Source organism: Podarcis bocagei (genome assembly GCF_964188305.1).
Source record: "Podarcis bocagei genome assembly, chromosome: 6".
Taxonomy (NCBI): Eukaryota; Metazoa; Chordata; class Lepidosauria; order Squamata; family Lacertidae; genus Podarcis; species Podarcis bocagei.
Genome location: NC_138130.1, coordinates 50,389,948 through 50,417,669, shown reverse-complemented (window position 1 = coordinate 50,417,669; position 27,722 = coordinate 50,389,948). Strand labels below are relative to the sequence as shown.

General features: G+C 42.7%; 2 protein-coding genes across 2 annotated transcripts; one reads left to right on the top strand and one right to left on the bottom strand.

The window, feature by feature from the left end:
• The first annotated feature begins 424 nt into the window (after positions 1 to 424).
• On the top strand, positions 425 to 8,934 carry GATD3 (glutamine amidotransferase class 1 domain containing 3). The gene is given in 8 exon segments (XM_081197229.1): positions 425 to 659; positions 661 to 849; positions 1,541 to 1,593; positions 1,825 to 1,938; positions 2,330 to 2,449; positions 4,525 to 4,617; positions 5,784 to 5,940; positions 7,519 to 8,934. Coding segments are annotated over 8 exon segments (1,068 nt in total). The 5' UTR covers positions 425 to 446; the 3' UTR covers positions 7,648 to 8,934.
• Positions 5,500 to 27,679, bottom strand: ICOSLG (inducible T cell costimulator ligand). Its single transcript, XM_081197212.1, has 10 exons — positions 27,230 to 27,679; positions 23,585 to 23,622; positions 22,540 to 22,899; positions 21,340 to 21,606; positions 20,402 to 20,563; positions 15,321 to 17,886; positions 14,233 to 14,395; positions 10,434 to 10,514; positions 7,741 to 7,890; positions 5,500 to 5,839 (listed from the first exon to the last, which is right to left on the bottom strand). The coding sequence occupies exons 1-6, from the start codon at positions 27,658 to 27,660 to the stop codon at positions 17,855 to 17,857; spliced, it is 1,290 nt and encodes a 429-aa protein (XP_081053338.1). The 5' UTR covers positions 27,661 to 27,679; the 3' UTR covers positions 5,500 to 5,839; positions 7,741 to 7,890; positions 10,434 to 10,514; positions 14,233 to 14,395; positions 15,321 to 17,854.
• Positions 27,680 to 27,722: the final 43 nt, after the last annotated feature.

The following is a 27,722-nucleotide window of genomic DNA, read 5'->3' as shown; positions in this document are numbered from 1 at the left end:
GCCGGAGGGTGGCGCTGTTGCGCTCCTCCCGGGCCCATGCCGCGCTCGCATTGACGCCCGTGCAGCGGGCTAAGCGCTCCGGTGTGGCCGTGTATATAACTCCCTCCCCATTCGTTCCGCGGCTCGTTCCCTTCGAAGCGAGGTAGTGCGGGGATGTTGGCCGCCAGGTTAGCGGGTTGTAGGCCGCCCCTCTCGTGGCTCCGGGTGCTGAGGGGGCTCCCGGCCGCGGGGTTTCATTGCTCGGCGCAGCGTCTCCGCGGGGCCAGAGTCGCTGTGGTGAGTCCGGCTGCCAGCCGAGCGTGAGCGGATGAGCGCCTTCTTTCCCGTTGCGCCCTAAGGGGCGGCGGCCGCTGCTTCTGCTCCTCCACAGGCGAGAGAGCTTCGTGGAAAATTACTACCACCTTTCCCTGCCACCCCCTCGGCGGCTGTGCGGCACACAGGCAGAAATGCAGCAGGTTGAGCGGCAGCTGCAGCCCTGGGCAAAGCTGCACGTGCTGCACTGCCTCCTCCTGCCTTGCACGGGGGAAAGGCCGCCAAGGAAAAAAGAGATGGCGGAGTGGAAAGTTGGCGTCCTTGGAAGGGAGGCAGTTGGTCGGGGTCGAGCTGCAGCTCCGAGAACTGCAGCCCTTCACTCGCGCCCTTCAGGAATGCTGGCATTGCCCCCAAACAGATACCTCGTTTGGTTTCTCTTCCTTTCTGCTGCCTTTCTTTGGCTCTTATCGTAAATCTGCTCAATCCCCTACACGTCAAATTATTACAGCTCAGAAGCAAGTTTCGCTGGGTTCAGTAGTGTCGAGAATTGCGGCCGCAGATCAGTACTGTATAGTATTGGCTTTCTTTGTTTATACGTAGTAGATAGGTAGCCGTGTTGGTCTGCCATAGTCAAAATAAAAAAATTCCTTCCAGTAGCACCTTAAAGACCAACTAAGTTAGTTCTTGGTATGAGCTTTCGTGTGCATGCACACTTCTTCAGATACACTTGTTTATACGGTAGTTATATTTTATAGCGCACGCGCCCTTCCATTCCGTGTTCATGCTGAAATATATAACAATATCCAGGCTCATAAAAACCATATCCAGGCTCATAAAGACTTACTACAGCTGCAGTGAAAAGTGGAGTGGAGAGTAACAGTTCAGACTTCTGTTATGGTTTCATGTAAGGGTCCCGAGTGAAGCATTTGGCACCTATGGGGGAATTTGGAGAACGTTGCAGACAGTTGAGCGTTAACAAAACCTCTGTGCCCTAGTCGGTGACTGACTTTGAGGGGGGGAAAGAGGTTTGGAGAAGGGAATCTTAATACAATTTACTATTGTTCCCTGGGAGTTTAGACAGTCTATAGAAACAAAGTGTTCTTATGTGGGACCTTCAAGAGTAACGCTTCATCCATGAAAGTTTATGCTGCAGTAAGGAAAGCATACGAACAGAGTCACTCTGGAAATAATGAACTGAGTTGGACAAGAAACTACTGTTGCCTCTGTGTATGTGAACTGGGAAAATAAATGTGATGTTGAAATCACTAGGCTGATTTTCTTTTTGCAGGTCTTATCAGGATGTGGTGTTTATGATGGTACTGAAATCCATGAAGCCTCAGCGTAAGTGTATTTGTGTAATCATTGGGTCTCCAAATGATCAACAGTTGAATTGATTGATAAACAGTCCAATTATGTAGGCAGTATTTCTTTGTTAGATAGCTTCTCCTTGAGTATTTTGGAGCGTCATACCCTATCCCCCCCCCCATAGTTTCTACCAAGATATGAAGTAAATTTCAGTTTAATGTTGTGCTTATTTTGCTACTTCATCTTCTATATCTATGTATTTTGTAGGATATTGGTCCATTTGAGCCGTGAAGGAGCCAGTGTTCAGATGTATGCCCCAGATATTTCTCAGATGCATGTTATCGATCATAGCAAAGGACAGCCAGCTGAGGGTGAATCAAGGTAAGAACATATTTTAAGACAAGCTACATGAATATATCTAGATTTATATTTATCCAGTGCACACATATACACATACATCTATGGATACTCTGTGGGAAGCTGGCTACCCTCACTATTTGAATTGGTCTCATCTAAACCTCAGTTTTCTAGATTGTCTCTCCCACCCAGAGTTATATGTAAATAGTGTTCCCAGTATTCGGATCACAGTTCTGTATATTGCCCTCAAACCATTTGAGTATAACTGTACTTTATTAAATACTTTACCAATAAGTCCAGTAACTTTAAATTATCAATCTCAGGCTGTTACTTCCTGGGGTCCTTTAATAGCAGTGCTCCTTTTATGTCTATGTAGTCAACTTCTGCTCTTCACTTTATACCACTTTGCTTTAAGAAATGTCTTAGCAGAATCGGCAAGGATCGCTCGTGGTAAAATTGCAGATTTGGCTAAACTTACTGCAAAGGATCATGATGCTGTGATATTTCCTGGAGGCTTCGGCGCGGCCAAAAATCTGTGAGTTCTGAATTTATACGCTATTGCAATTGTTAAATTCCAGATAATTAGCCACTCTTAAGAGATGCTGTAGGAAAGTTATAGTTCATTAAGAAATACAATTTTCCAGATGCGTTCGTTCAGGCTTCTTGTTTCATAAGGACAAATATTTTCATTGTTGTGTGTTTGTTGATGCCCCAGAAAAATACATATACCATTTTTACAGCCAAATCAAGCCCCAGTCTAATGTTGAAAAACAGAATCAAAAGTTTTATTTTTAAAAATGCCTTACGTTTTATGCCACATTGTATGGAAATCTTGATGCTGAAACTATTAAAGATAAAATTATAAACTATTTTAATGTGCCATTTTATATTTGTGAGCCACTCAGATAACTATGTTAAACGTACAACGTATACAGTATGGTATAAGTACAATAATTATTAAGAAGTAATAATTATTCTTCCTGGTGGTGTTTTCTTGGCATGCTGCAATTTATGTTTAAGGGCCACTGAAATCAGTGGAATTGCATGAAGGATTGCAGCTGCAGGCAGTTGTTGAAGACTGAAGCAATCTGTTACTTATTTGCATGCCTGTTTTCCCTTGGGGGGAGTCGAAATATTTTAAAGAGGTCTTTTAAGGCTGAGTCTGTGGATCACTAATGGAATAAGAAAATAAACAAGGAAGCTTTATTGCATTATTGCTGCTTGAGAGGAATATGTTTTCAAGCTGGCTTGGCAGCATCGGTGCTAGAATGGTTCTCATGTATTACAGAAACAGTACTGATGCCTTGTATAACTTTTGCCTTGGGAATTTTTGTTAGTGCTTTATCTTTGCATCTGTTTTGCATTTAAGCAATTCAACTCCCCCCCCCCCACGTATATAAACTCACCCACTGAGTGGGGGTGGCTTTCTTTACTAGCAGTCAATAGACTATTAAAATATTTTTTAACAATTGAAAATTACACTTGATAAAATTAATAAAAATACATGTTGATACAGATGAAAAACGCAGACTTAAAATACTAAACTATCAGGCAATCTTAAAGAGGTCCAATAAGGATAGCTGTATTCAAAAACTTTGCCACTTGCTCTGTGACTATGATTGGAACCTTGGAGCAAAATGATTATAAAAGACTCAGAGGAGCAACCAGGGAGGGAACTACATAAAATCTGAAGGAAGGAGTGCTTCCTTCTCTTGGCTGTTATCCAGCTGCTCATCTGCCAAAGAAATTGACCAGCACAAATCTGAGAACCAAATTTCAAACTGCTCTGTGGTGGGCCATTATGTACACCCATAGAAAGAAGTTTGTGTTTACTTAATTGCCCAGTCAGCTCTGAGAGTCACGGCACGCAAATGGATCGGCAGGACAGGTGATTTAAACAACCTTCATATGATGGCTGTGCATGTATACCAAGGTGGCAAACCTTTGTCTCCTCCCCCCCCCCCCCGATATTGCTGGACTACAGCTCCCATCATACCTCACTATTGACCATGCTGGCTGGGGCTGATAGGAGCTGGAGTTGAATAGCACTCCAGGGGCCATAGGTTAGCCACCTCTGGTTTACACCAACACTAAAACAGTTACCAAAAAATATAGCTTGTATCTAGTGTTCCTGAGGAGGGAGTGGCCATATTTATTGCCCTCTTTCCTCAGTATTGAAGCAGAGGAGTGTCTTGGCTTCTGTATTGCAATAAGGCAGAGGATATTAATTGCTTTTATGAATAAATAATTCCTGCCTCACAGCCCTATTTTTTAGGTGGGGTTTAAGGGTAGAATCTTGGAGGCTGCCTTATATTGAGTCAGAGCATTGTCCACACTGACTCGTAGCAGACCTCCAGAATTTAAGAATGGAGATATTCCTAGCCTTATCTAGAGATGCTGGGGATTGCACCTGCGGCTTTCTGCTTGTGACTATGATGTTCTACCAGTGAGCTAGGGCAGAAGTTGAAAGGCAGTGGGGATTGCTTTCTTTCTTTGAGTAGTTTAAATTGTATTTCAAGAGACAGGGAAGGGCCTTTTACTTATTTTAAGCGTGGTGTACCTCTGGAAATGTAAAATTACAATTTATGGGTCTTTCATTCTTGTGTTAAGGTCTACGTTTGCAGTGGATGGAAAAGACTGTAAAGTGAATGGAGAAGTTGAACGTGTGCTAAAGGATTTCAACAAAGCTGGGAAACCCATTGGGTGTGTAAGTTATAAGATGGGAGCATTTGTTCATATTGTATGGAACACTACCGACCTGCCTTCAGCCCACCAGCCACAAATGTTTTGGCTGCCTGGCACAACGAGGTTGTCAAGCATTGGCAGTCCACACAGTAGGTGATGGTTAGCTGCTTTCGGCCTAATGGATCACAAGTTGGGCAGGGCCTATTCAGTTGATCAGCCGAAAGAGGAGCCCTGATGGGCCGGGCATCCCATTTCCTACAGTGGCAGCATTTGGAAATCTCACAAGCAGGACACGGCTCAAAAGGTGTGCTAGTTTCTGTACCTGTACAGCACACCAATGCTCCCCAGTCCAGTGTCTCTCTACCTCTTCTTTCCTTCAGACATTGTAGCAACACACTTTTGTTTGAGGTCCCTGTTCTCACCTTCTTCCTGCCTCCCTGTCCTCCTTCCTTCTGCCTCCAGACCTTCTTCAAACTGTGTTTCTGATCTTTCACACTCCTTGTCACTTTTGCTTCTGTTTTTTGTCCTGCTAACAGCCCACAACTTTTCCTGTTTAAGGCCCCCTATGAGCTTTCCCAGCACCCAGATTTTATCTTCCACCTCTCTTACAGAACAGGAACAGCCAGCATAGAATTTCTAATGATTTCTGTGTGTGTGTGTTTTCTTTCCTTTTCTTATGGAGAAGCATTTTGGGCAGCTGCCACAAGGAACAGAAAAGCGTCATGGGATGGAACTGCCTAACACTTTCTCCTCTGGGTGTTTTTCCACTCAAGAGTGTCCTCCCCATTATCAGCTGTGTGTGAGGAAACAGCGGGAGAAGGCATAATTTTGAGAGGTGAAAATGTTCAGCAATCCTGTCCCTGGACTATTTTGCCTCTCCCAAGGGCTGTTACTTTTAAAAAAAAGCAAAAAAAAAAAGCTGCATTTTAGAAGTCTAAAGTTACCTTATTCCTTTTAGGATTTTGTTGAGATTACTTTCCACCCTTGCCTTCTTTTCCTGGTTCTGTTGGACTGAAATTTCCATTGCTGTGTAATGGTTAATAAGGCTTTTACTCAGTTTAGTAACTTTTTTATTTTTGAGGGTGTGCCAAATCTTTATAAGCAAAGGAACAGGGAGGTGTAAATACAGTAAATCCTCAATGGAGGAACCTAAGTGAAGGTTTTCTGTCCACCTTTTTTTTCAGTCTGTGCTGCATTTCACCCGTTTTGGCTGCAAAGGTTCTTCCTGGTACTGAAGTCACTGTGGGACATGAAGAAGAAGAAGGTGGTAAGTGGCCTTACGCTGGAACTGCTGGGGCCATTAAAGCACTGGGTGGAAAACACCATATTAAAGAAGTAACAATATCCTTTTTTGCTGGATGAAGGCTGAATTTAAGTGTTTCTTCCTCTCCCCTCCCCACACACCCTGCTACTCCCAAAGAGCCACATGTTTGGAAGCAAGTTGCACTGAAACCAATAACAGGGTTTTCTTTCTCCTTAAGTGTATATGGGTTTAGGAGGTTAAGTGTGATAAGACATCAGAGATGTACATTTTTGTACAGTATTGAAGAGCTTTCGGGAAAGCATTCTGTGATATATTTGGATTAGCTGATAAACTGCATGTCCATCTTCCTTGGCTTTCTAAAACCCTGATAATTAGTTATGATCTAGCACAATACTAATCATGTCTGCTCAGAAGTAAGCCTTAATTAATTTAGTGGGGCTTAATCCCAGGAAATAGGGTTAGGACTTCAGCCTTAGTATGTTCAATTCAGAAGTAGGATAACATTTGCTTTAGGAAAACCATTAAACTTTTTATCTAAATTCTAACATAAGAGACTGTTTTAAATGTGAATACCAGATGTCCTGGTCTATAATTCCCATCATCCCAGACTACTGGCTGTGCCAGCTGGTGCTGTTTGGAGTCCCAACAGTATCTTGAGATCCACAAGTTGCCCAGCACTGTTCTATATAGTTCCTGAACATATGTTAGATCACATTCTCAGTTACAGTGTTAGCCTTTTGATTTTATTTATTTATTTCCCGAAACAAATTTGTAAACCCAGGAAAAGCTTTCTAGCAATGTAACTGGCCTCATTCCAATGTAATACTAAATTATGGTTTAGTGTTAAATAAGTGACCCTCAGGCTCATACACTGTTCCCTGGCACAGCTACAAGGAACATTTTGGAAGCTGTCAGGGTTCTAAATAACTATGCTATCCATGCATGGAGCACGCATCCCACTTGGAAAGTTATGACCTAATGTGAAGGAGGCAGGAAGAGCCATGTGACTTTGGGGACGGGGCTAGTTAATATTAACACTAGTCAGACATAATGTGATTAGTTAAAAAGTAAGCAGTTTCTGATCTCCTTGTGACTGTACCACATGGCTCACCCAGGTTTGTTCCTGAATGAAGCCACCAAGTTTACAGTAAAGAGCTGAGTCTGCTGTCCCTTTAATCATTCTGTCATTCATCCTGAAGTTATGCAAAGTCACGCAATGCTAACGAAGTAAATTTGAATTTTAACTATGATAAAACATTGTTTTTTAGTCATCACATTTTGCATGGCTGCATCTATGTTTTTCAAGACATGAATAACAAAATGAGTAGTCACATAAAAGTGATAAGAAAGTGCCACTTTGTGGTTGAATTCCATGCAGAAGTTGATCATAAGCTCAGGGATTCCCAAACGGCATGCAGGACTCCCATCTTAGCTACCAAGTTATTAAGTGGGGTCAGAGTGACACACAAGGTTGAGAGATTGCTTCCTTGACTTTAGGTGTTTGCTAACGGTGTGGTTAGTTTCTTGACAGGCACCTAACATTTAGGTGGCTGTCATTATGTATAATTATATAAAGGTTTGTGAGGCAGAAAGGCATATTCCTGTTTATTCTGTCACTTGGCTTAGTCCCTGTGTTTTCCTTAACTGTCTTCTATGAGGCCCATGTGGACACAAACCACAAGGTTGTAACTACCCCAGCCTTTATGTGTGAAACAGAATTGCATCACATTTATGATGGCATTGGAGCCATGGTAAAAAATGTATTGAAGCTTACAGGCAAATGAAGTGGATACCCATAATATCAGTGACAATAACTTTAGGAAGTATGGTCCTTATAACGCCGACCTAGCACAGGAGTTGCCTCTAAGAATGCTTACGATTGTATTGGAATGGCGTGTGTAATTTTCAGCACGAAGCAGCTCAGGCCGGTTGAATCATGCATCCCCTCCGTATTTCAGCAACAGTCTTCACATCGTCATACAGTGTATCTGACAACTAATTCTGGAGATGGTCACTGTTTAACAAATCTGAATTGATAATGGAATAATAAAAGCAATTACATCATAACCTCTCCAAATCTTTCCAATCGCTTATCAAGCCTTTTCAGAGACTATTCTAATTGCATAAAATATGTTTCCAAATAAATTCCTACCTTCTGAAAATGTATACCTGAACATTGAGAGCATGTAATCAAGAATTCTGAAACTGGGGGAGAAAACTACTGAAGAAACCACAAAATAAAAAGGATTTGTTTTAAGTTATATAATATAAAATAAATAAAGGAAATAAATGTCCTCACAATTTTGTTGGAATGAATCCATGGTTTATTTTATCAGGGCTAGCTGAAGTTAACAAGTACGTTAGCTGTAAATCATCTTGTCTCATGATTAGTTGGACTGATTATTGTGGAAACAGAAGATGACTCCTATTGTACATTTTGTTTTTACCCTGCCATAACCAACATCTCGCTCAATCGTATCTGGTGTGGTACTACTTCCTTAATTTTTTTTTCTCCTTGAAGGAAACTTTTCCCAGCTGATTTCAGTCACATCATGGTTTTAAATTTCTCTGATTTGTTTAGCTTTCTTGTATTTCCACCCACAAGTTCAGCAACCGCTGGGATCAGTTTGCTGATCATAAAGTTCCATTAACGATTAATATTCCCATTTCAAACATGCTGCCCTGACCACAATTAAATAAGCATTCCACCCTCTTATTTTCTGTGGCAGGTCATTATCCTTACTCATGAGTAAGTTAAGTCCCAGCCTCCTATTTGGGAGAGGTTCCAGCTGTCATTTCAAGATAGCAGCAGCTCTGCTGGGAAAGGACTCCCAGGTTTTATGTGTTTTCAACAAATCGGCATCTTTCCTCTACAGAAGAAGCAAGCAATATTTGTTGCTGTGTCTGTTAGGTAATAGTTAAACATGTCACAGGAAATAGTGAGCTCACTTTCCTTTGTTAATATCCAGTTCAAGCACTCGTCAAAGCAGTTCCACGCATTGTTGCATAAATGTGCTCTACGTTTGTATACTGTATTCCCCCACTTCCGTATTAAACATATGTGTGGGCAACATCTCTGTTCCTTCATGTATCTAGGGAGTGTTGCCCACCAAGGTTGTGTGTCATGTGCATATGGTAGACATGAAGAAGGTCCACACGTAACAGGTTTGTTGTGGACAATTACATCCACAAGATGGTGCAAATAGCTCCATTCTAAGAAAATGATACTTATTAGACTAGGGATGGATTTCTAGAGTCCCACTGCATAGAGGAATTTCCTGCACTGTGGCACCTGATCCTGTACTTCTTAAATATCCACAATCAAGTGAAAGTGCCCAATTTATTGGTTTTATGTGGATAAACTCTTCACTAGTTCAGCTGCCAATGCCACAACTTGGCACTGTTCCCATATACGAGATTATAATTTGTCTGGAAAGGAAATTTTTACAGAATGGGACTTGCCCATGTGCATTGCATGGAGGAACTTTTGGCAATCTGGCTTAAGGGAATTTTCTGGGGATTTCCATGCTTTAAAGTCAGATACTGGCTGGTAAACAGGTAGACCTTGCACATTGTGCCACTGTATATATGGACAGAGTCCAAATCAAGGAGACCACTATCTCCAAAGTAGAATATCGTGTTTAAACTCCTTTTACATACACGTACGTGATGCATCTTAGAAAATAGTTGGTGGCTGCAGCAGCTACATCATGACCTAGTTAGAACGGGCTTTTCAGTCACCATTACATACATGTACAATGTGCTACTTAGGCAGAAAAGTTCCACCCATGGCATTTCCACTTAAAAGGCTCAGGTAGCAGGTGATGGGGAAAACCTAAGACCCCAGAGCAACTGTTGCCAGTCAGAACAGGCAATACTGGGCTACATGGATAAATAGCTTCCTCTGGTTCTGTGAATCTTAAGAACATGAATGCAATCAACTCTGGTTATATATGATTCTCACTGATGCTGAGCAGCTTACACAGCTTTTCTTATTTTTTAAAAATGTAACTTGCTGGGGTCAATTTCTCTTTCCTCAAACCAGTTACAGTGGAACCTCAGCAACCAAACGCCTTGGGAGCCGAATGTTCCAGCTCCTGGATGAACAAAAACCAGAAGCAGTTGTTCCGGTTTTTGAATGTTCTTTGGAAGCTGAACGCCCAGCACTGCTTCCGCGGCTTCTGATTGGCTGCAGGAAGCTGCTGCAGCCAATCAGAAGCCACTCCTTGGTTCCCGAACTGTTTCGGGAATCGAACAGACTCTCGGAATGGATTAAGTTCAGGAACCAAGGTTCCACTGTATATCCCTTGAGAAATCAGATATAGGCATGGTCTCATTCAGTGTAACATAACATGATTGGGTGTGTGGTAAGTGCCCTGAAATTATTAAAGTTTGGTATCGGGAAGGTACCTGGAGAGTCTGAAGGCTGTGTGCAAACCAGTGACTGAACCTCTCATGAGCCAAACTATCTGCAGCAAAATGTACTCAGAATTCTTCTGCAATCACCACTGCGCCAAACTCACAGTATATTTAGCTACAAAGTCAAAACCAAAGGTTGGTGCTTACTTACTCAGAAATTAGGTTACTCTGCCCTGTTGGGATGCACTGTCAAGTAGCCTCTGCGAAGATGTTGTTTAAGAGTCTTGACAACCTGTCACCACAAGTAAGTAGTCAAATGTATCTTATTCCATATTATCTGGACATAGTTAAGTAAGTAGCTTATGTCACCGAGGTTCTACATGGTGGTGGTGGGCTAAGCCAAAGCCCTTTTCTTACTGTAATTCATTGTCAACAATTGCTTAATTTTTGAAAGCACATACTGATTAGCTCAAACCACATGACAATAGAGTCTACTCCTACCTAATAACACTGTAGATTAGAATTGGCAAAAAGCCAAAAATACTATAGAGCTTCTTAACGAATCAAGAGTTTTATGTTGCTATTGTTATTAGCCTTTATTGGCATAAGCTTAAACAATAAAATCGTACAAAGTCATCCAAATACATTAATCCATACACATACAATACATAAAAGACTAGCTAGTCACCATTGAATAAATTGGGCAACTTTAGATCTAACTTTAAAGATCATTGCTAAATATGTAACCCTGTTACTGCAGGGTTGGCTGAGTTGAGACCTTCCAGATGAAGTTGGACTCCCATCATTGGCCTTTTGGGGCTGGGGCTGATGGGAGTCTAACAATATCTGAAAAACAGTAGGTTCTCCCCATCCTTGCATTATGGTAATAGCAGTGTACTCCTCTGCATGCTTATTTGGAAATTAGTCCCACTATGTTCAATCTGTTATGTTTTTTTCCTCAGGTTAAGTGCACAGAACACTACACTACTAAACACAAATATCTCCCCATAACAGCTAAAATATTGTAAAGTCAGTGCATGGGAGCATAGCTGTAAGGGCAAGTTGTACTGTTAAATACTAATACTAAAGATGTTTCCTCATTAGGACCTGTGGGAAAGTTATGGCCCCTAAGAAATATGACAGGTAAAATGATGCCCACTAGTACCTGCAAATAACTGAAGCTGCACGCTTAATTGTACACTTTACAACCCATCAACCATTTAGGGTCTGTGCAAAAAAGATGGTGAGGGGGCTGTAAAATGTCTTTATATTGAAAACGCTTCTGGTACTCTAAACTATGAAGGATATCATCTGGTGCACCACCAGGACTCCCCAAGTTGCAACTTGCAAGTGGAATTTTCAGAACATTTTTGTTAAATGTATGTGCTAATAATAGGTTACTCCTGGAATCTCATGACCTAATTTTTTTAACTCAGATATCCTCTCTGCTGAGGAAATATGATAGTTCCCTTTTACAAAGGGAAATCAAATTCCGCTTCCTTAGTATCATTTACGCTTTTAGGAGTAAAACCAGTTCCTCTCTCGGCCCCCCACTCCAAATTCCCTTGGCTTCCCCCTCGGAGTTTCCTTCTCATTATTGCAAAGATTCCCCTTTTGCATAAAAATAAGACCATCTACCTCAAATGGTACGGTATCTTTCTTTAAAAGAATAGGGAAGAAATGCCCCATTGATTTATTAACTTTAGCATTTAAGAAATCTGATAGCAAATTATTCTGCAGAAGACAGAATTTAATTTAACTTTTTTGTGTATAGTGGTACCTTGGGCTAAGAACTTAATTCGTTCCGGAGGTCCGTTCTTAACCTGAAACTGTTCTTAACCTGAAGCACCACTTTAGCTAGGCTAATGGGGCCTCCTGCTGCCGCTGTGCAGCCACAGTGTGATTTCTGTTCTCATCCTGAAGCAAAGTTCTTAACCCAAGGTACTATTTCTGGGTTAGCGGAGTCTGTAACCTGAAGCATCTGTAACCCGAGGTACCACTGTATTTGATTATGTTTCACGTGAAAGGTTGGGCCACAGTAGATTTGTTAGTCTTTAAGGTGCCAAGAGACTCTGTTGCTTTCAGTATAACAAACTAACATGGCTAACCCTCCAGAAACCAAAGTTTGCAACAACTTCAAATTTTCTCAACATACTGTCAGTTTTAGAAAAGAGGATCAGTCATAGCACAATATAGTTTCATATCTTCTTAGACCAGGGCCAAAAGAGTAGGAGTAGGGAAACATGGTGGGACTTTCCTAGGAGGGTAAATGGAAACTTGATGAACATCTTTCAGTACTGCACTCCATGTGATAATTTTTTAGCTCTTAAGTATGAACCTTTGTTTCACACAGTTCCCAGATTGAGGCAAATTATCTCCTCTTAGACTGCTATCTGAAGAAATTATGAACTCACATGCAGTGCAAGCCAAGCCAGGCCAAACTACGAGTGCCTGTCTGACACAGTAACACATTGTAAGAGTTTGCCAATTTTCAGCAGGCCCCTCTAAACTCTGGACTGAGTCAGGTTGATCCATCCTCATCCAGTGGTTACAGGCATGTATTCAAGAACACACTACCTTTAAATATATATTATGAAAATGAGAACTAGGACTAGTGGAACAGAGCTATGTGATCCCTGCACATAGGTGCAATCCTGATCGGTTTTTTAAAGAGAGGGGGTAGAACATTAACAGCCTGTCCTTCTTGCAGCAAGCTTACCTATGCCCCTTATCCACTGCATGAGGACAGGCAATTGCACTGCCAGTGCAAAATCCACCTAGTACTTCTAGCATTCATTCCTCACTATAGCTTCTCTTCTCTAAACATTTCCAAAGTGAAGCATAATATGCAAAGTCATACTGGCTAAGGCTTGATGAAGTATCAAGAAAGAAAAATGGGAGGCAACTATTCACAAAACATTCCAAGGGTGTTTATCAAAGACTACAATGACTCTCATAATTGTACTCTGTTATAATCAACATCCACATTGCTCATGTTATTGATGTGTACTTTAGATTCAAGAATCTGCTGTGTATGCTGGATTACGTTTCAGGCAAGTGATAGCCTGAATCAATGGGCAAACCTGATAAGCAATGGACCAACAGCTTGGCATTTGTGTGTGAAACCATCATGTAATGTACTTATTTTGCTTGTGTCAGCATGTCACCTACAAAAGAAGAAGTGGGCTTGGACATGAGTGAAACAAATGTGCAATAATGAGAGCAGACTCATTAGCACATGATGAAAGAATTGACATTTAGAAAACCTCAAGTACGGCAACTTCAGTGGATTGCGTGAACTTGCCTTCAAATTTAGTTGAATTCAACATTAAACTTTACATGAACTATGAAGAAAACAGGACAAGTGGTGATTGTAAAAGAGACTACTGTTTGAAAATAAAACCAGCCCCTTTCTGATCTGCCTAAAAAGTTTTAAGTACAATTTTTCAGCCCAGTCAACAGCATATGCAAATGTACCATATATGTGTTAAGGAAATATGGACAGAGCCTCCTCTTTCTTAATATTGCTTTGTTCCCCAATGTTTATAAACCTAATGGTTGGTACCAGGTTTAGCATTCATCAGACACCTAAGAGTAATGGAGCTGAAATGTGTTTAAAGAGTTTGAGATACATAATATTAAAATAAACACTTTTGAGAAACCTTTCCTTAACTATACTGGTAAGATCACAACATCAGGCCCAAGGTTCATTCTATTCCCAAAGTGGGGATCCAAATGTTTATGGGAAGCCCATAAACCTACAATTTGAGGGGATATTGGGGTGGGGGTGGATGTTCTGAGATCATTGACTTAAAGATCCAAAATGTGAATAGTTCTTTGTCATTTAACTAGGAAATAAACTGAGCAAGTGGCTATAAAATCTCCTCCTATACCTGAAGTCCAGTGAATCTCTGATCACCAAGGGTGGAACACAGTAAAAGAAGTGGCTGATTGTATTAGAATATAAAATCAAGGGAAGACAGATGATCATTGGTTAAAATGCAACTTACCATGGTATGCAAGTAACTCAGGAATATCAAACTTTCTGCCCGTGAACCTTCTAGTCCTCTCTGACAAGCTCTGGGGACTCTCTTCCACGGCCGCAACCTCTATCTGGCTTGCTCATGCTCTCTTGAAATGTGTCTTTGAACTGTGGTCAGGCCCCTTCATTTGCTGAATGAAAAAATATGGATAGAGTCAAGGTATATGTGTGTAGAAACCTCCTGCTTGCTGGCTGTATGGAGCATCAAGTCACACCCATTTGCTCCATCTACTCTGGCCTCTAGCACAGCCCACCACAGGCATGCAACTCCCACAAGCCCTCAGGCGGAAAATAATTCCCCACTCCTGACATAGCCACTTGGTTTGCCTGGGGGGCAAAAGCAGGACTTCTATAGTTTGACATTTTATAGTTATTGTTTTTTAGGACCCACCCTATTTCTGCAATTTTATGTTGTTCTAAACTGCTTTTTAAATATTGTGTTTTCACTGGTGTAACCCATGGCACAGGCTGCAATTGGGTGGAGGTGGTTGCCAGGTGTAATTCATTTAAACATTTGATGGGTTTTTAATGAACTGGGGGTAGGAGAATTGAACACAGAGGAACTGCAAATCCAAAACCCTGCATAACTTGTGCTAGTTGTGATTGTAGTGTTTTAAGTCTGTTTTTAATGCTGCATTTTATATTGCTATACAGTGGTACCTCGGGTTACATACGCTTCAGGTTACATACGCTTCAAATTACAGACTCCACTAACCCAGAAATACTACCTCAGGTTAAGAACTTTGTTTCAGGAGGAGAAGAGAAATCATGCTCCGGTGGTGCAGCAGCAGGAGGAGGCCCTATTAGCTAAAGTGGTGCTTCAGGTTAAGAACAGTTTCAGGTTAAGAACGGACCTCCGGAACGAATTAAGTACTTAACCCGAGGTACCACTGTATAATGTTGGATTCCACCCTGAGACCATCTGTAGGAGGATGGATAATAAAATTTAATCATCATCTAGGAACTGGCTCTTTGTTCAAAGGAAAACAGAGCTTACATTGGTTTAAAAACATTTTCAAAAAATATGTATTCATTTATTTAATAAAATTTACACACGACGATTGTAAAAAGCCTCAAAGCAGCTTGCAAAGAGATAAAGCAATTAAGTTCAAGAAAAATTCACAGCCATACTTCAAAACATACAAAAGTTTAAATACTAAAACAGATTCAAGTTACCTCAACTTTCTAAGGATCTGAGTAGGATTGTCTAAAGAAGAATGTTTTGAGTAGGCGCCAAAAAGAGTACATTGAAGGTGCATGCTTGATCTCCAAGCAGTGTACAACAGTATAAAACATACAAACACTGAAACAATGTGATAAAAACACAATTAAAATGCCACGCAAAAATACTGTGTACAAGGTCCACTCATATACATCAGGTAGATCCTGCACTAAAAGATCAGTCTTCAGTAAACTTCTAAAGAAATGAAAGATAATGCTTCATGCAGGGCACAAGTGTTTATAACTGGAAAATTCCAATTTGTTTTTCCTTTGCTGGTAGCAGTGGAAGTATCCGACTTTTGTCAGTGAGGGAATAGGAGGTGATGGGTGGGATGAGAGAAAATGAGTTATCTGCATTGAGATAAGTAAAACTTGAAGTTTCCACCGATGTGTTGAACAGTGTGAAAACCCATTTTATCACAGTGCACTAGAGCAAAACAACCAGGACATGATTTGTTTGGGAAGAAACAGACCAAAGTTTCACATTCACATTGCAGAATTTATAAACAAAGAAAAAAAATATATTTTTGTAAAGTCAAATAGATGATATCCCTGTGAGATTAACTAAGTGAAGTATTAGCTTCATAAGAATTTTCAGCTCATCTATTGCACAATATTTGCAGAGTAAAAATGCAGAATGGTGCTTTTAAGGCAGGTTTTTCAACAATGCTTACTTAGGAAATAATTGAATACTTTCCCAAGTATTTAGGACTGAGTTGTAACAAGAACATCAATAGAATTCCACTGGCTCTCTAATAAACAATTCAAGTCTTCTGGTTTGATCAAGGCTGTAATTTACACTGCTTTTCTAGTGTCTATGATGACTGAATTGATAAAGTACATTGTTTAAAGTATGTGCCCCAAGATTTGTCTACTTTATCATGCCAATCAACACAGATGTCATGGTGCTAAACAGATTTTGATTTAGCACGCCAAAACCCCATATTAATGCATGTATCACCATTCGCTGTGTGCTGCTATCTCCACATGCCTACCTTGCCATCATATCTTCCAGTTCAGACTTAGCACACTGGCAACATGAAGCCAACAACTCAGTAAATCATACGAACACTTGCACAAATCCAGAGCCCTGCATTCCTTCTGCTGCATACACTGTTCACGAGGAAGCATGAACAGAGCAGAGCTGTCTGTACTCCTTCAATGTTCAACCTGTAAATGCACATGACACTTCCCCTGCAAATGCATAGAATACTTGGGATGAAATATTAAAACTAGAATTTACAAGTTCCTGTCTTTGCAATCTTGTATGTCTGAAGCCCAGCTTTTGGTTTGTTTAGATTTTGCAGCTGTACTGAAATGAGATGTCTATCCACTAAAGCTGCTCTTGAAGAAGCTCTGGCAAATGGTAATGCATTCACATGCCAGCATTTGAAACATTCCATTTGCTATTGTTACACAACTGGGCTGACTGTTAACTGGCTGAAGTATCTAACAGGGAAAAGCAATCATAATTAGCCCAAGGCCTTTTCATTTTTTGCTCAAGATTGCTTCGCCTTCAACAGTGGCAGAGCTTGCAGTTAATATGGTTCCCACGTAGGTAAGACGCATATGTTGACGTTCAGATTGTGATGAAGCCATTAAACTGAGATAAGAACTCTGGCCTAACTTGGTCCCAAAGTGATGTCTGGTGTAGAGGATCATATTCCCAACTGATTAACAGACCTGCCCACCTACCTGGAGGTGGTGTCCATGGCATATACCCCCCAAAAAGACAGCTGTCCTTGTGTGTCTGTTCTATACAACCAGACCTCTTGGTCTAATGTTGGGGGACTGATTCCATGTCAATCTTCTGTTCTATACCACCACTGGAAGACTGGGCTCAGAAGTGCCGCCACACTTCAGAAGATGACCACCTTTGCTGGATCAGGACCATCTAGTCCGGCAGCCTACTTCCAAAAGAGGCCAATCATTTGCTTCGAGGAAGCCGAAAAACAAGGCATGAAAGTTCTAGTCACTGGCATATGCTGCTGTGGAACAAAGAAGCTCCATTAGGCCATTGACAAAATGCTCCTCCGTGAATTTCTTCAGTACCAAAATGTCATTAACAAGTGAAGCAGTCCTTGGAAAGCTCAAAGGTGTATGTTGACTCCCCCCACAGAATCAGTTCTGAGCTGTGCACAAGAAGTGTGCCCCTTCTGGGTTTCTTTTGGTGGACTAACTTTATAGCATAGCCTTTATCTATCAGACGTGGGCCAGGTAGCATTCTGCCTTTCACCAGTAGAAGGGTAAACATGGCAAGCTGCTGGCAGTACATAAGTGTTCTGCTCCAGTCCATGCTCTGCTGCAGATAGATAACTCACAACCATCAGTCTCTGTGGGAATGTTTCCAGGCAACATTACTCTGGCAGTCAAAAATTTCTGTTTCCTATTTCAGCAGGAGCTTTAAAAAAACACACACACACACAACAGAATATACAAATGTTATATGGGTCAGATTACAGAAATGTTATGTAGCAGGACAGGATTAAAACATCAAACCCTGGTGCTGCCAGATAATTTCCATTTCCGCCCCCCCCCCCAAGGCCTCTTGTCTTGCCCATCTACAGCTGTCACAGCAACAAGGGCTAACAAATCAAAGTAATGGTGTCTGGTTTGTTAGGACCAGCACTATTTTTTATTTTTAAGAAAAGAAGGTGCCGGAACGCACCATGAATGCCCTTGTTCTCTTATAATGGCAAGGGCGTCCACCTGAGAGGTGCCGGAACTGAGTTCTGGCTGAAAATAGCTCTGGTTAGGACCCAGCCTAAATTTATTTCCTTTGGGACATGACAGCATCCAAGCACTCTGAATGTTCAGAGCAATGGAGCTCCCAAAATGTGGGAAGCCAAGGGACCACAATATCCTTATAAGAGGAATCATTAGCTAGATATAGCCCAGTTGCAGCACTGACCAACTTTTATTTGCAAGAGAAAGAAATGAGCAAACCCAGTTCTTATGTCAAAAATATTGTAAAGGGAGCTACAAGATGCTCAGAGCTCTGCATCAAGCTAAAATTTATGTTCTTATCAGTACAAAATTTCAGTTTAGGGGTCCGAAATACGTATGCATTCTTCAGGAAAACACTACTGGGCTAAGTGAACCATTTTCTACTGACTACTGTGTTGTTTGATTCTTTATTTTTATGAACACCAATTGATAGGAAAAAAAAGATCTGTAGAACTTTTGGACTGAGTTGTATTACACGTGGTTGTGTATTCTAAATAGAATGAGGACCATTGAAATTGCTTTCAAGATGGCACACAAGGACTGAAGACATCACAAAGGGAAGGAAGTTCAATGGCATATTTTAAATAGGAATTACAGAGAGACAGCTAGTCTAATTTGAGTTGACACCAAGAGAAGGAACTGTCTGTTGAGCCAGGATTACATGAAAGTGCACAAGATGAAAAACCCCAACATGATGAATGGGTGTCTCATTACCCTTGCCAGCATTTGTTGGCAAGCAAGTTTAGGAATTTACAGATGGATATGACCTGGAAGGCATCTATGATTAATCAGATGCTCTGCAGATGTGGGACTGATTCTATACTTCGTTTATTTTGTGGTTTTCTTATTTGAGTAAGCTGCTATGGCCAATGTTGTTCTGATTGCTTTGATATGACAACATTGTTTTAAGTAACAATTAGCATATGGTAGACCCAGATGATGTTTTGGAGGCAGAAGCCATTCTTCCAGTGAAACAAATAAATACAGCTGAGCCATAAACATCAATAAGAATGGCATGGGAGCCAAGAATACTTGGCCATGGTGACATTATTGGCTCTCTTTATTGACATTATTAGTTCTCTTTAGTGCAAGTGTGGCTAGAGTCTTTTTGGGAGGGGAGCATATTGTCTTTGACCCAATGGGAATCCTGAATTATGCATTTGTAGAATCCTGAGTTAGAAGCAGAGTGACTACCCCAGGGATGAGGGCCATGAGCCCCTCCAGTGGCTGTTGGACTACAACATCCTTAACCACTGGTCCCGTTGGCTTGAGCTGATGGGAGTCCATCACCATCTGGAAGACATTAGCTTCCCCAACCTCTGCTCTACACCAGCAACGAAGTTTACAGAAGGAAGCCTAAAGGCATTTCTAGCCAGTAGCTTTTCATGATAAGTGCATATTACACAACTGGCCCTCTTTTTTGGGAGATTTGCCATACGTTGTCCACAGGTTGTCCAAAGTTAGCACTTTGTTCTTCAGCTCCTATTGTAGCAAGGGCTATTTGTAAAAAGGAAACCTACATGTTCTAGCAACCAGAGCAAGCCAGGATGAACGGAGACAACAAATAAGATGTGGCAGGCTTCCTTTGAGAAGGCCGACTCTGAAGTATCCCCATATTTTAAGAATGGACTACAATAAGTGTAGCACAACACGTCTTTCTTTTAATCTCCTCAGTTTCCCCTTTCACATGCCTGTTTTCCTAAGTTTGTGGCTGCAGGATGGGCCACTACAGCATCATTTCAGTTTTCACAAGCAGGCATGCAAATGGAGTAGGTGGGAGTGAAAGTGGAAAGTGGTTTGAGGCCTAGGGTGCATGCTAACAGATCTTAAAATAGGTCCCGCTTCATTAGAAACTAGCTGTCTTCCTCCACTCAAGGAGATAATGCTACATACCTTTCCAGTGATCTCAACAGCAGGTCCACTTCAGCCTTGCTAAACCTGGTGTGTACTTGAAATGTGGAGTGTGGCAAACCTTACTGGTAATCATGGGAAGAGCTTCCCCAGGAAGCACCCTTGGGTGAAGATGTATACTCTACATGACAAGCTACTCTGGTTGTCTACACAAAGTATCAGCTGTATTGCTGCCTCAGAAATGCTAGTTTAACCATTCTGGAAGTCTTGGGGATGAACCACTGCTTCTCTACTCCTACTCCTTAGGGCTTGTTAAACTGGGTGTACTGTTCACTTACCAGTGTAAGTCATTAGAACAGAAGTCCTCCTTTTCTTCCACCCGATGTACAAAATAAGTAGAATGACTATTGAGACAGCTGCAACAGAAGCCAGAACTACACCTTTTGTCTTACTTGTGCTGTTATCAACCGAGGGGCTATTTTCAGGACTGCTCGTGTCAACTAAATAGAAACAACGCCAAGGGGAGAAGGAGGAGAGGTTTTTTAAAAAGGCTCAGACAGAACAGGTCTGCAAACAACATAAACTGCACATCTTAAGTGTTTTTATGCTTTACAACACATGCACAAAAACTGGATTTTACTAAAATACAATGAAACTTAAGAATCACCTTTTAGCAAAAGGAACTTTTATCCTAATAATTTGCACACTGCATGTAAAAGGATGGAAAACTTTGGTCATAACCCAGAGACTTTCCTTAAGCATATCTAAGTCAATAAGTTACATACACTCCCAGATGAGTTATAGCCTTTCATCCAGCTCCCATTTCCCTAAAGGTCAGTCAGATAACAGACTTCACAACTGCTGAGTTTTAAAAACGGCATTCCAGCTAGCAGAATTGAAACAAAAGTTATGATTTAAGGTAGGTCTGTTTAATAGCAAAGATGCAGCAGGAGTAGGTGGGCCAAATGTCACCTTCTGATATGAGCTAACCTGCCAATAATTTATTTAAAGGTTTTAAGTAGCCTGCCCTGGAACCTATATGATTTCTTATTGCATCTGAATTTAAATTTGAAGCTTTCCTCTCTATTTAAGAGGCCAAAGGCTTTTGTTCTAGCTGACAAATGATCAGAAAGTCAAGGTTTTTTGGGTTCTGGACATGAATTACACTGTAGTTGTTGTTTTTTTAGCTTACTTGACAAATTTGTTCTTCGCTATAAATATTTCACTGTGCATGAAAAATATTTGAGAGGAGATAAAATGAAGAACATCAACTTACTGGTGGCAGTTAGATTTTGGTGCAGTAGCTCATTCTCAATTGTACACTCTAACTTGATAGCAGTAGCTGCTTTAACTGTTAACGTACTGAAAACACTGATCGTCCCGTCAGGCTCTCTAGTATACTGTTGAGTTGAGTTCAAGAGGCTGATGTCAGTATGATTTACCCAATAAACTTTTGGTTGTGGGTATCCGTGTCTAGAAGTGCAATTAAATGTTGTTTCTTCTCCAGATGGCGTGTGAGTTAGAATTGGTGTGCTGTAATTTGCTGGGGGGGGGAAGTAAGGGAGACATATCTTAACACAGTCTGGAGCTGTTGTCAGTATAAAAGGTTGAGAGAAGGATTTTCAGTCCTCGGATTACACTAACACATGCAGTGGGAATAGGGTCCTGTTTGCAAACATAAGTAACTTGTACAGTGGTACCTCAGGTTACATACGCTTCAGGTTACAGACTCCGCTAACCCAGATATAGTGCTTCAGGTTAAGATCTTTGCTTCGGGATGAGAACAGAAATTGTGCTCCGGCGGCGCAACGGAAGCAGGATGCCCCATTAGCTAAATTGGTGCTTCAGATTAAGAACAGTTTCAGGTTAAGAACGGACCTCCGGAACGAATTAAGTACTTAACCCGAGGTACCACTGTACTGCCAGGTTGATGCCTTACTGTTGAACCAGAACTATTGGAAGCAGCATTGTAGTAGACTGTGACCTCATGGGCTGTTGGGGTGAATGAGGTTTCGGTCTACACACCTTCAGCTCTCCTCTGCAAAAAGCTCTCCATGAACAGGAGGGGTGCTGACACGGCAGTGCCAGGGGAAAGGCCCTACTTCCACGGTAGAGCATCTGCTTTGCAGCATGCAGAAGGTCCTAGACATCTCCAAGGTAGGGTTGTGAGAGATTCCTATTTGAAACCCTGGAGAGCTGCTGCCAGTCAGTGTAGGCAACACTCAGCTGGATGGACCAAGGCAGTTTCCTACGACCCTTGCTCAGTGGGAGAAAAAGAAGGACAGGGCAATGGACTGGATTGGCCCTGGTGTGCCAAGCACATTTTCTTGTTTAAAACACCATTGGTCCTCCGTGCCCTGTGTTAACTCAGAAACACACTTGAACACACCTTTCTTCTATGCCATTCTCTGACATACACAAAGTTTGGCAAAAGAGCAGGAATTTATCACTGATGGTTTATAAACATTTGCTTTACCTGCCACTTTGAGGTTTGTTTTTACTTCTCTATGTACTTTAAATTGCCTTTCTTCATTCTTCTTCAGTACCACACAGGTATATGTGAACTCATCTTTAGGACTGATCCTTAACAGTTGCAGAGTAAACTTGCCCTCCTTCAGTTCCTCATTAAACCGAGTCCTGTCTCTGAAGTCTGCACACTGGTTTTCCTCACGGTATGAAGTCAGATCTTCATCAGAATCATAGGTTTCTACAAAGCACTCTCTTTCCCCTTCTTTTCGCCATGTTACTCGAAAGTTATTTAAGATGAACGTGCCATTTAACTCATCGCATCTCAGTTCAACAGTACTTCCTATTATGCCAGTGACTGATATGTTAGCTATAAAGACAAAATGGGAAATTAAACATATGCTTTTTACGAATGTCTCCATAAAATCCAGTTTTACTGGGGCCACATTTCTTTTCATTCCCACTGAAGAGAGTAATTTAATTCACTAGTTTGAGTTCACTTGATATTATACACTCTAATGGAAAGGTGACCTCGGTCTAATAGGGAAAGCCCTCATGGCATCTCTCTTTATTATTACTGATTTCTTGTTGATTACCTTCTACCTATGTCACAGCAACTGAGTCCAAGTGAAACTTAACTGAGTCTCAGGGTCTTCTCAGACTCTTCTCCAAGAGTCCATGGCCACATCTTCCATGCCACAAGGCACTGAACAGGTACAGCTCTTCCTAACATGCAAATGTGGCAATGCATATGTTGATTATCTTCCAGCAGTGCACATACTAAAGACACAGAACCTATCTGAGGGGGAAACATTAACAGGAGATTCTAGCATGGCAGCTCTCCTAGGTAAGAGAAAGCATTATGGGAATTGTATTAAGAGTATGATTATTACCTGAAATGTTAATTTAGTCATCTGTATATTTTAAAGTGGCTTTGCATTTCTGCAGTCCACCCTGAACTTTAGGGTAAAGACAGGATTGATCATCCACCTTATCAGCATATTTAAAGGTTTGCTTTATATTTGAGCATAGCAAACAATGCATTCATAACTTACCAGCTGTCTGAACCCAAAGAAACATCATAAATCCAAAGCTGAAACAAAATAAAAACAGATTACGAGGCAAGAATTTTATAAACTACTAAATACATATTCAGAATTTGTAAGACACAACTAAACAACAAATATTGATACAAAGACTGTAGCAACTTTAGAATTTTTCTCTGCAGTCCTCACAGGTATTCCCATATTTCAGAATTTCTTCTTTTTGTACACAACAACCCAATAACTGTGCTGGAAATTTGTTTTATGTTGCTTCAAAGGATAAGACCAGAACCAAAGGGTTCAAGTTACAAGAAAGGGAATGCTAAATGAACATCAACAAGGATTCTCTGTTGGTATGAGCTGTTGGGACAGTGGAACAGGCTGCTTAGATGGTGAAAGACTCCTCTGTAAGCTTTTTTTCTTTTGGCACATTTGCTAGTGCCTGGGGGTTGAACTAGGCAGCATTTTGACTTCCCTTCCAACTGTATGATTCTAAGAAGGCAGGTCAATATTTTTATCTCTGTGTTGCTTATGGGAAAGGCCTGAAGCCAGGAGATTGTGGCTCTCTTCAGTTCTGACTATGTTTTCACTTCAGTCCAGACTATGAGTTGAATCATTACACCAACTCTCATGTGTGTTTGTGCTTTTGTGACTGTATTTACTGTATTTTTCGCACCATAGGACGCACCGGACAATAGGACGCACTTTGTTTTAGAGGGGGGAGAACAAGAAAAAAAATTCTCCCCCTCTCTGCCCAGCGCCCCTTCAGTGAAGCGGCAGGAGGCGCTGCACAAAGAGGGGGAGAACTTTCCCCCTCTTGCTTTGCCGCTCTAAAACAAGGTGCCGTTTAAGGTGCGTTCAGGCGGCTACCCTGGAAGCCTGGAGAGCGAGAGGGGTCGGTGTGCACTCCAGGCTTCAGGTTCCTTTCGACCTGCTCTTTGGGGCTGGCGGGGGGAAGCCCCAAAGAGCAGGTCAGGGAGCAGCGGAAAGGCGCAGCGGAGAGGCTCCTGCCATAGCCACGCGTCACCTCTCCAGCCAGGAGAGGGTCGTGGGGCTATGGCTTCTTTACCCCGCGCGCGCTCTCCCGGCTGCAGAGGTGACGCGCGGCTATAGAGGCTCCTGCCATAGCCGCGCGTCACCTCTCCAGCCGGGAGAGGGTCGCGGGGGGCTGCTTTAGCCGCGCGAGTGCTCTCCTGGCTGGAGGTGACGCGCGGCTATAGAGGTTCCTGCCATAGCCGCGCGTCACCTCTCCAGCCGGGAGAGGGTCGCGGGGCTATGGCGTCTTCGCTCCATAGGATGCACACACATTTCCCCTTCATTTTTGAAGGGGAAAAAGTGCGTCCTATAGAGCGAAAAATATGGTATATTTATTAATTTGCTGTCCTTGAAGCAGGGGCAGAGAAAGGGGGTGGTCCACCCCGGGTATAATTATTGGGGGGAGAGGGGGGTGACATTTGGCATGCCGCCTATGGCTTCTTTAGCCCCGCGCGCACTCTCCCGGCTGCAGAGGTGACGCGCGGCTATAGAGGCTCCTGCCATAGCCGCGTGTCACCTCTCCAGCCGGGAGAGGGTCGTGGGGGGCTGCTTTAGCCCCACGAGTGCTCTCCCGGCTGGAGGTGACGCGCGGCTATAGAGGCTCCTGCCATAGCCGCGCGTCACCTCTCCAGCCGGGAGAGGGTCGCGGGGGGCTGCTTTAGCCCCCCGCGCACGCTCTCCCAGCTGGAGAGGTGACACGGGGCTGTGGAGGTTCCTGCCATAGCCGCGCGTCACCTCTCCAGCCAGGAGAGGGTCGCGGGGATATGGCGTCTTCGCCCCATAGGACGCACACACATTTCCCCTTCATTTTTGAAGGGGGAAAAGTGTGTCCTATAGAGTGAAAAATACGGTATATTTATTAATTTGCTGTTCTTGAAGCAGGGGCAGAGAAAGGGGGTGGTCCACCCCGGGTATAATTATTGGGGGGGTGACATTCGGCATGCCGCCTGCCCGCAACCCCCAAGCCTACCCCAAGCCGTCGGGGGAAGGGGCGGAGCTGCACCGCCTTGCCGACGGCCTTCCCCTTTTACACCTTTGTTTTTGACAGCTTGGGGGAGGCTTGGGAGTCATGGGCGGACGGTGCGCCGTTGCCCCCCCCGCTCCCGGGCTGCTTCCTGGGGGGAGGGAAACCTCCCCCGAGCTGTCAAAAGGAAGAGGGAAGGGAGGAAGGCTGCTGGCAAAGCGGTGCAGCTCCCCCCCCCCCCAGGAAGCAATGGTTAATTCCACAATGGTTAATTGATGTCTCATGTTCATCTTTCTTTTTAAAAATTACCACTTTGATATATTTTATGAAATAGTTGCACAGAAATATTTTTATAAGTAAAATAACTAACTATCCAGGGTGCCTTTCCCTGGTGGTTACACACCTCAATCCCTGACAGACAATTAGTCGTGTTGGGAGCTACAGTCAACCAGTTCACACCAACTCAAGTTAATCAGTCAGTCAGTATCATAAACATCCCTGCCATAGCTACAATGCAGTATAGATTATTGTTAGTGTGTGATCCTAAGCATTTGTTTCAGCATTGTAATGCTGGGACAATGCTGTTGCAAAATTAATGTGTCCAGAAGCATACGTTGTGCTGTTAAGCAGATTTAGCCAAGAAAGCCCCACCCTAAGCACTTATTTTGCCAAGATAATCAAGATTATTCAATTGTTTCTAACACGATTGCATTATATTTATTTGAAGCACTGGTTCTGAATCAGGAAGTATACCTGCTCTTTCACAAACAATGGTCAGGAACAGCTGGTTTCCAACCAATGAGAAATAAAAGCCATCAGAATTTGTTTCAAAATGTTTGTTTACTCAATTCATGTTCTATTTATTCCTGTCTCATTCTCTTGGTATTCAGGTTTGCTTATGTTGTGGTTAGTTTCACTAACCACTTCCACAACACTGGGCTAACACCGCCAGAGTGTTTTGAGTCACAAATTCAATTGTGACGTTTCTATTTGTCACCTTTCAAAACTTACAAAGAAGAATCCCACAAGCTAACTAACTATATTACAAAAATGCCATAGTATCAATAAAGATGAGTCATTTGTGTTATGTCTTTCAGTTGTTTAGCTGAATTGAGCGGGACCAGTCTCACACAAAAAAAGCCTGGCTTACAAAGTAGTCAAAAATCAGGAGTTCTGTCTACTAGCATATCAGCTTCATTTCCCTGTCCTGACTAGCAGCCATTCAATACATATATCCAGAAAGCAATGTTAAAACGCCTTTACTTTTGGTTGCATTACTCGTGATGCGTTTGCTACCCTAGGCTCCCTTCGAGACGAAAACAATTTAATTAATAAAGCCTGGATCACCCCAGCTTGCACTAGGGTTGTTTCCATTCAATTTAGTAATACTTAAGTTTCAGCAAAGGTGCCTGACTGCTGTTAAAAGCATATCAATGCAAGCAACATTTTAATAATAATAATAGCAGCAGCAGCGATCGGAATACAGCATAGAGCAACATCCAAGTGTAGGAAATCGCCTCAGCGTTATCCTCTCTTTAAATATCGCATGCAAGCAAATTTATGCCACCTGGCCTGCAAGCAAAGCAACAACTAGCTGAGAGAGAAGCTCCAAGAAGGAGCGTGCGAAGTGCGAGACTTTGCTTGGAGACTCCACTCACCTTTTCGGCACCATAGTGGCGGCGGCGGCCTCAGCTGCAAAGGGCGCGAGGGCAACTAGACCCGCCGGCGGGGCGCCCCTCGCGCCGCCATCTCCGGACCCCGAAATTCCCCCGCGGAGACACCTTGCAGCCGCAAATGGAGAGCCGGTGGTGGCGCGCTGCGGTTGGCCGCCCACGCCTCCCGAGGGGTGCGGCACGCTGCTCTCCGGAGCAGCCACTTCCTTGAGGAAACTCCCGGCCGCAAAGCTCGCGCCGCAGCTCGCCGAGGCTTCTCCCTCCCGCGGAGGGAAAGGAAGGGAAGAAAGCGGGGATTCCCGAGGCCTGGCGCCCAGGCGGAGGCGCCTCCGTCCCTCTCGCCCGCTTGAAATAGGCGCTCGGGCGGCGCGTGACGTGCCGTGACGCCGCGCCTTCCTATACTGTGGGCGCGCCATTGGCTCTGCCTCGAGGCCTCGGTGCGCTCGCTACCATCTGCATGATAGGGGTCAGTTCCGTG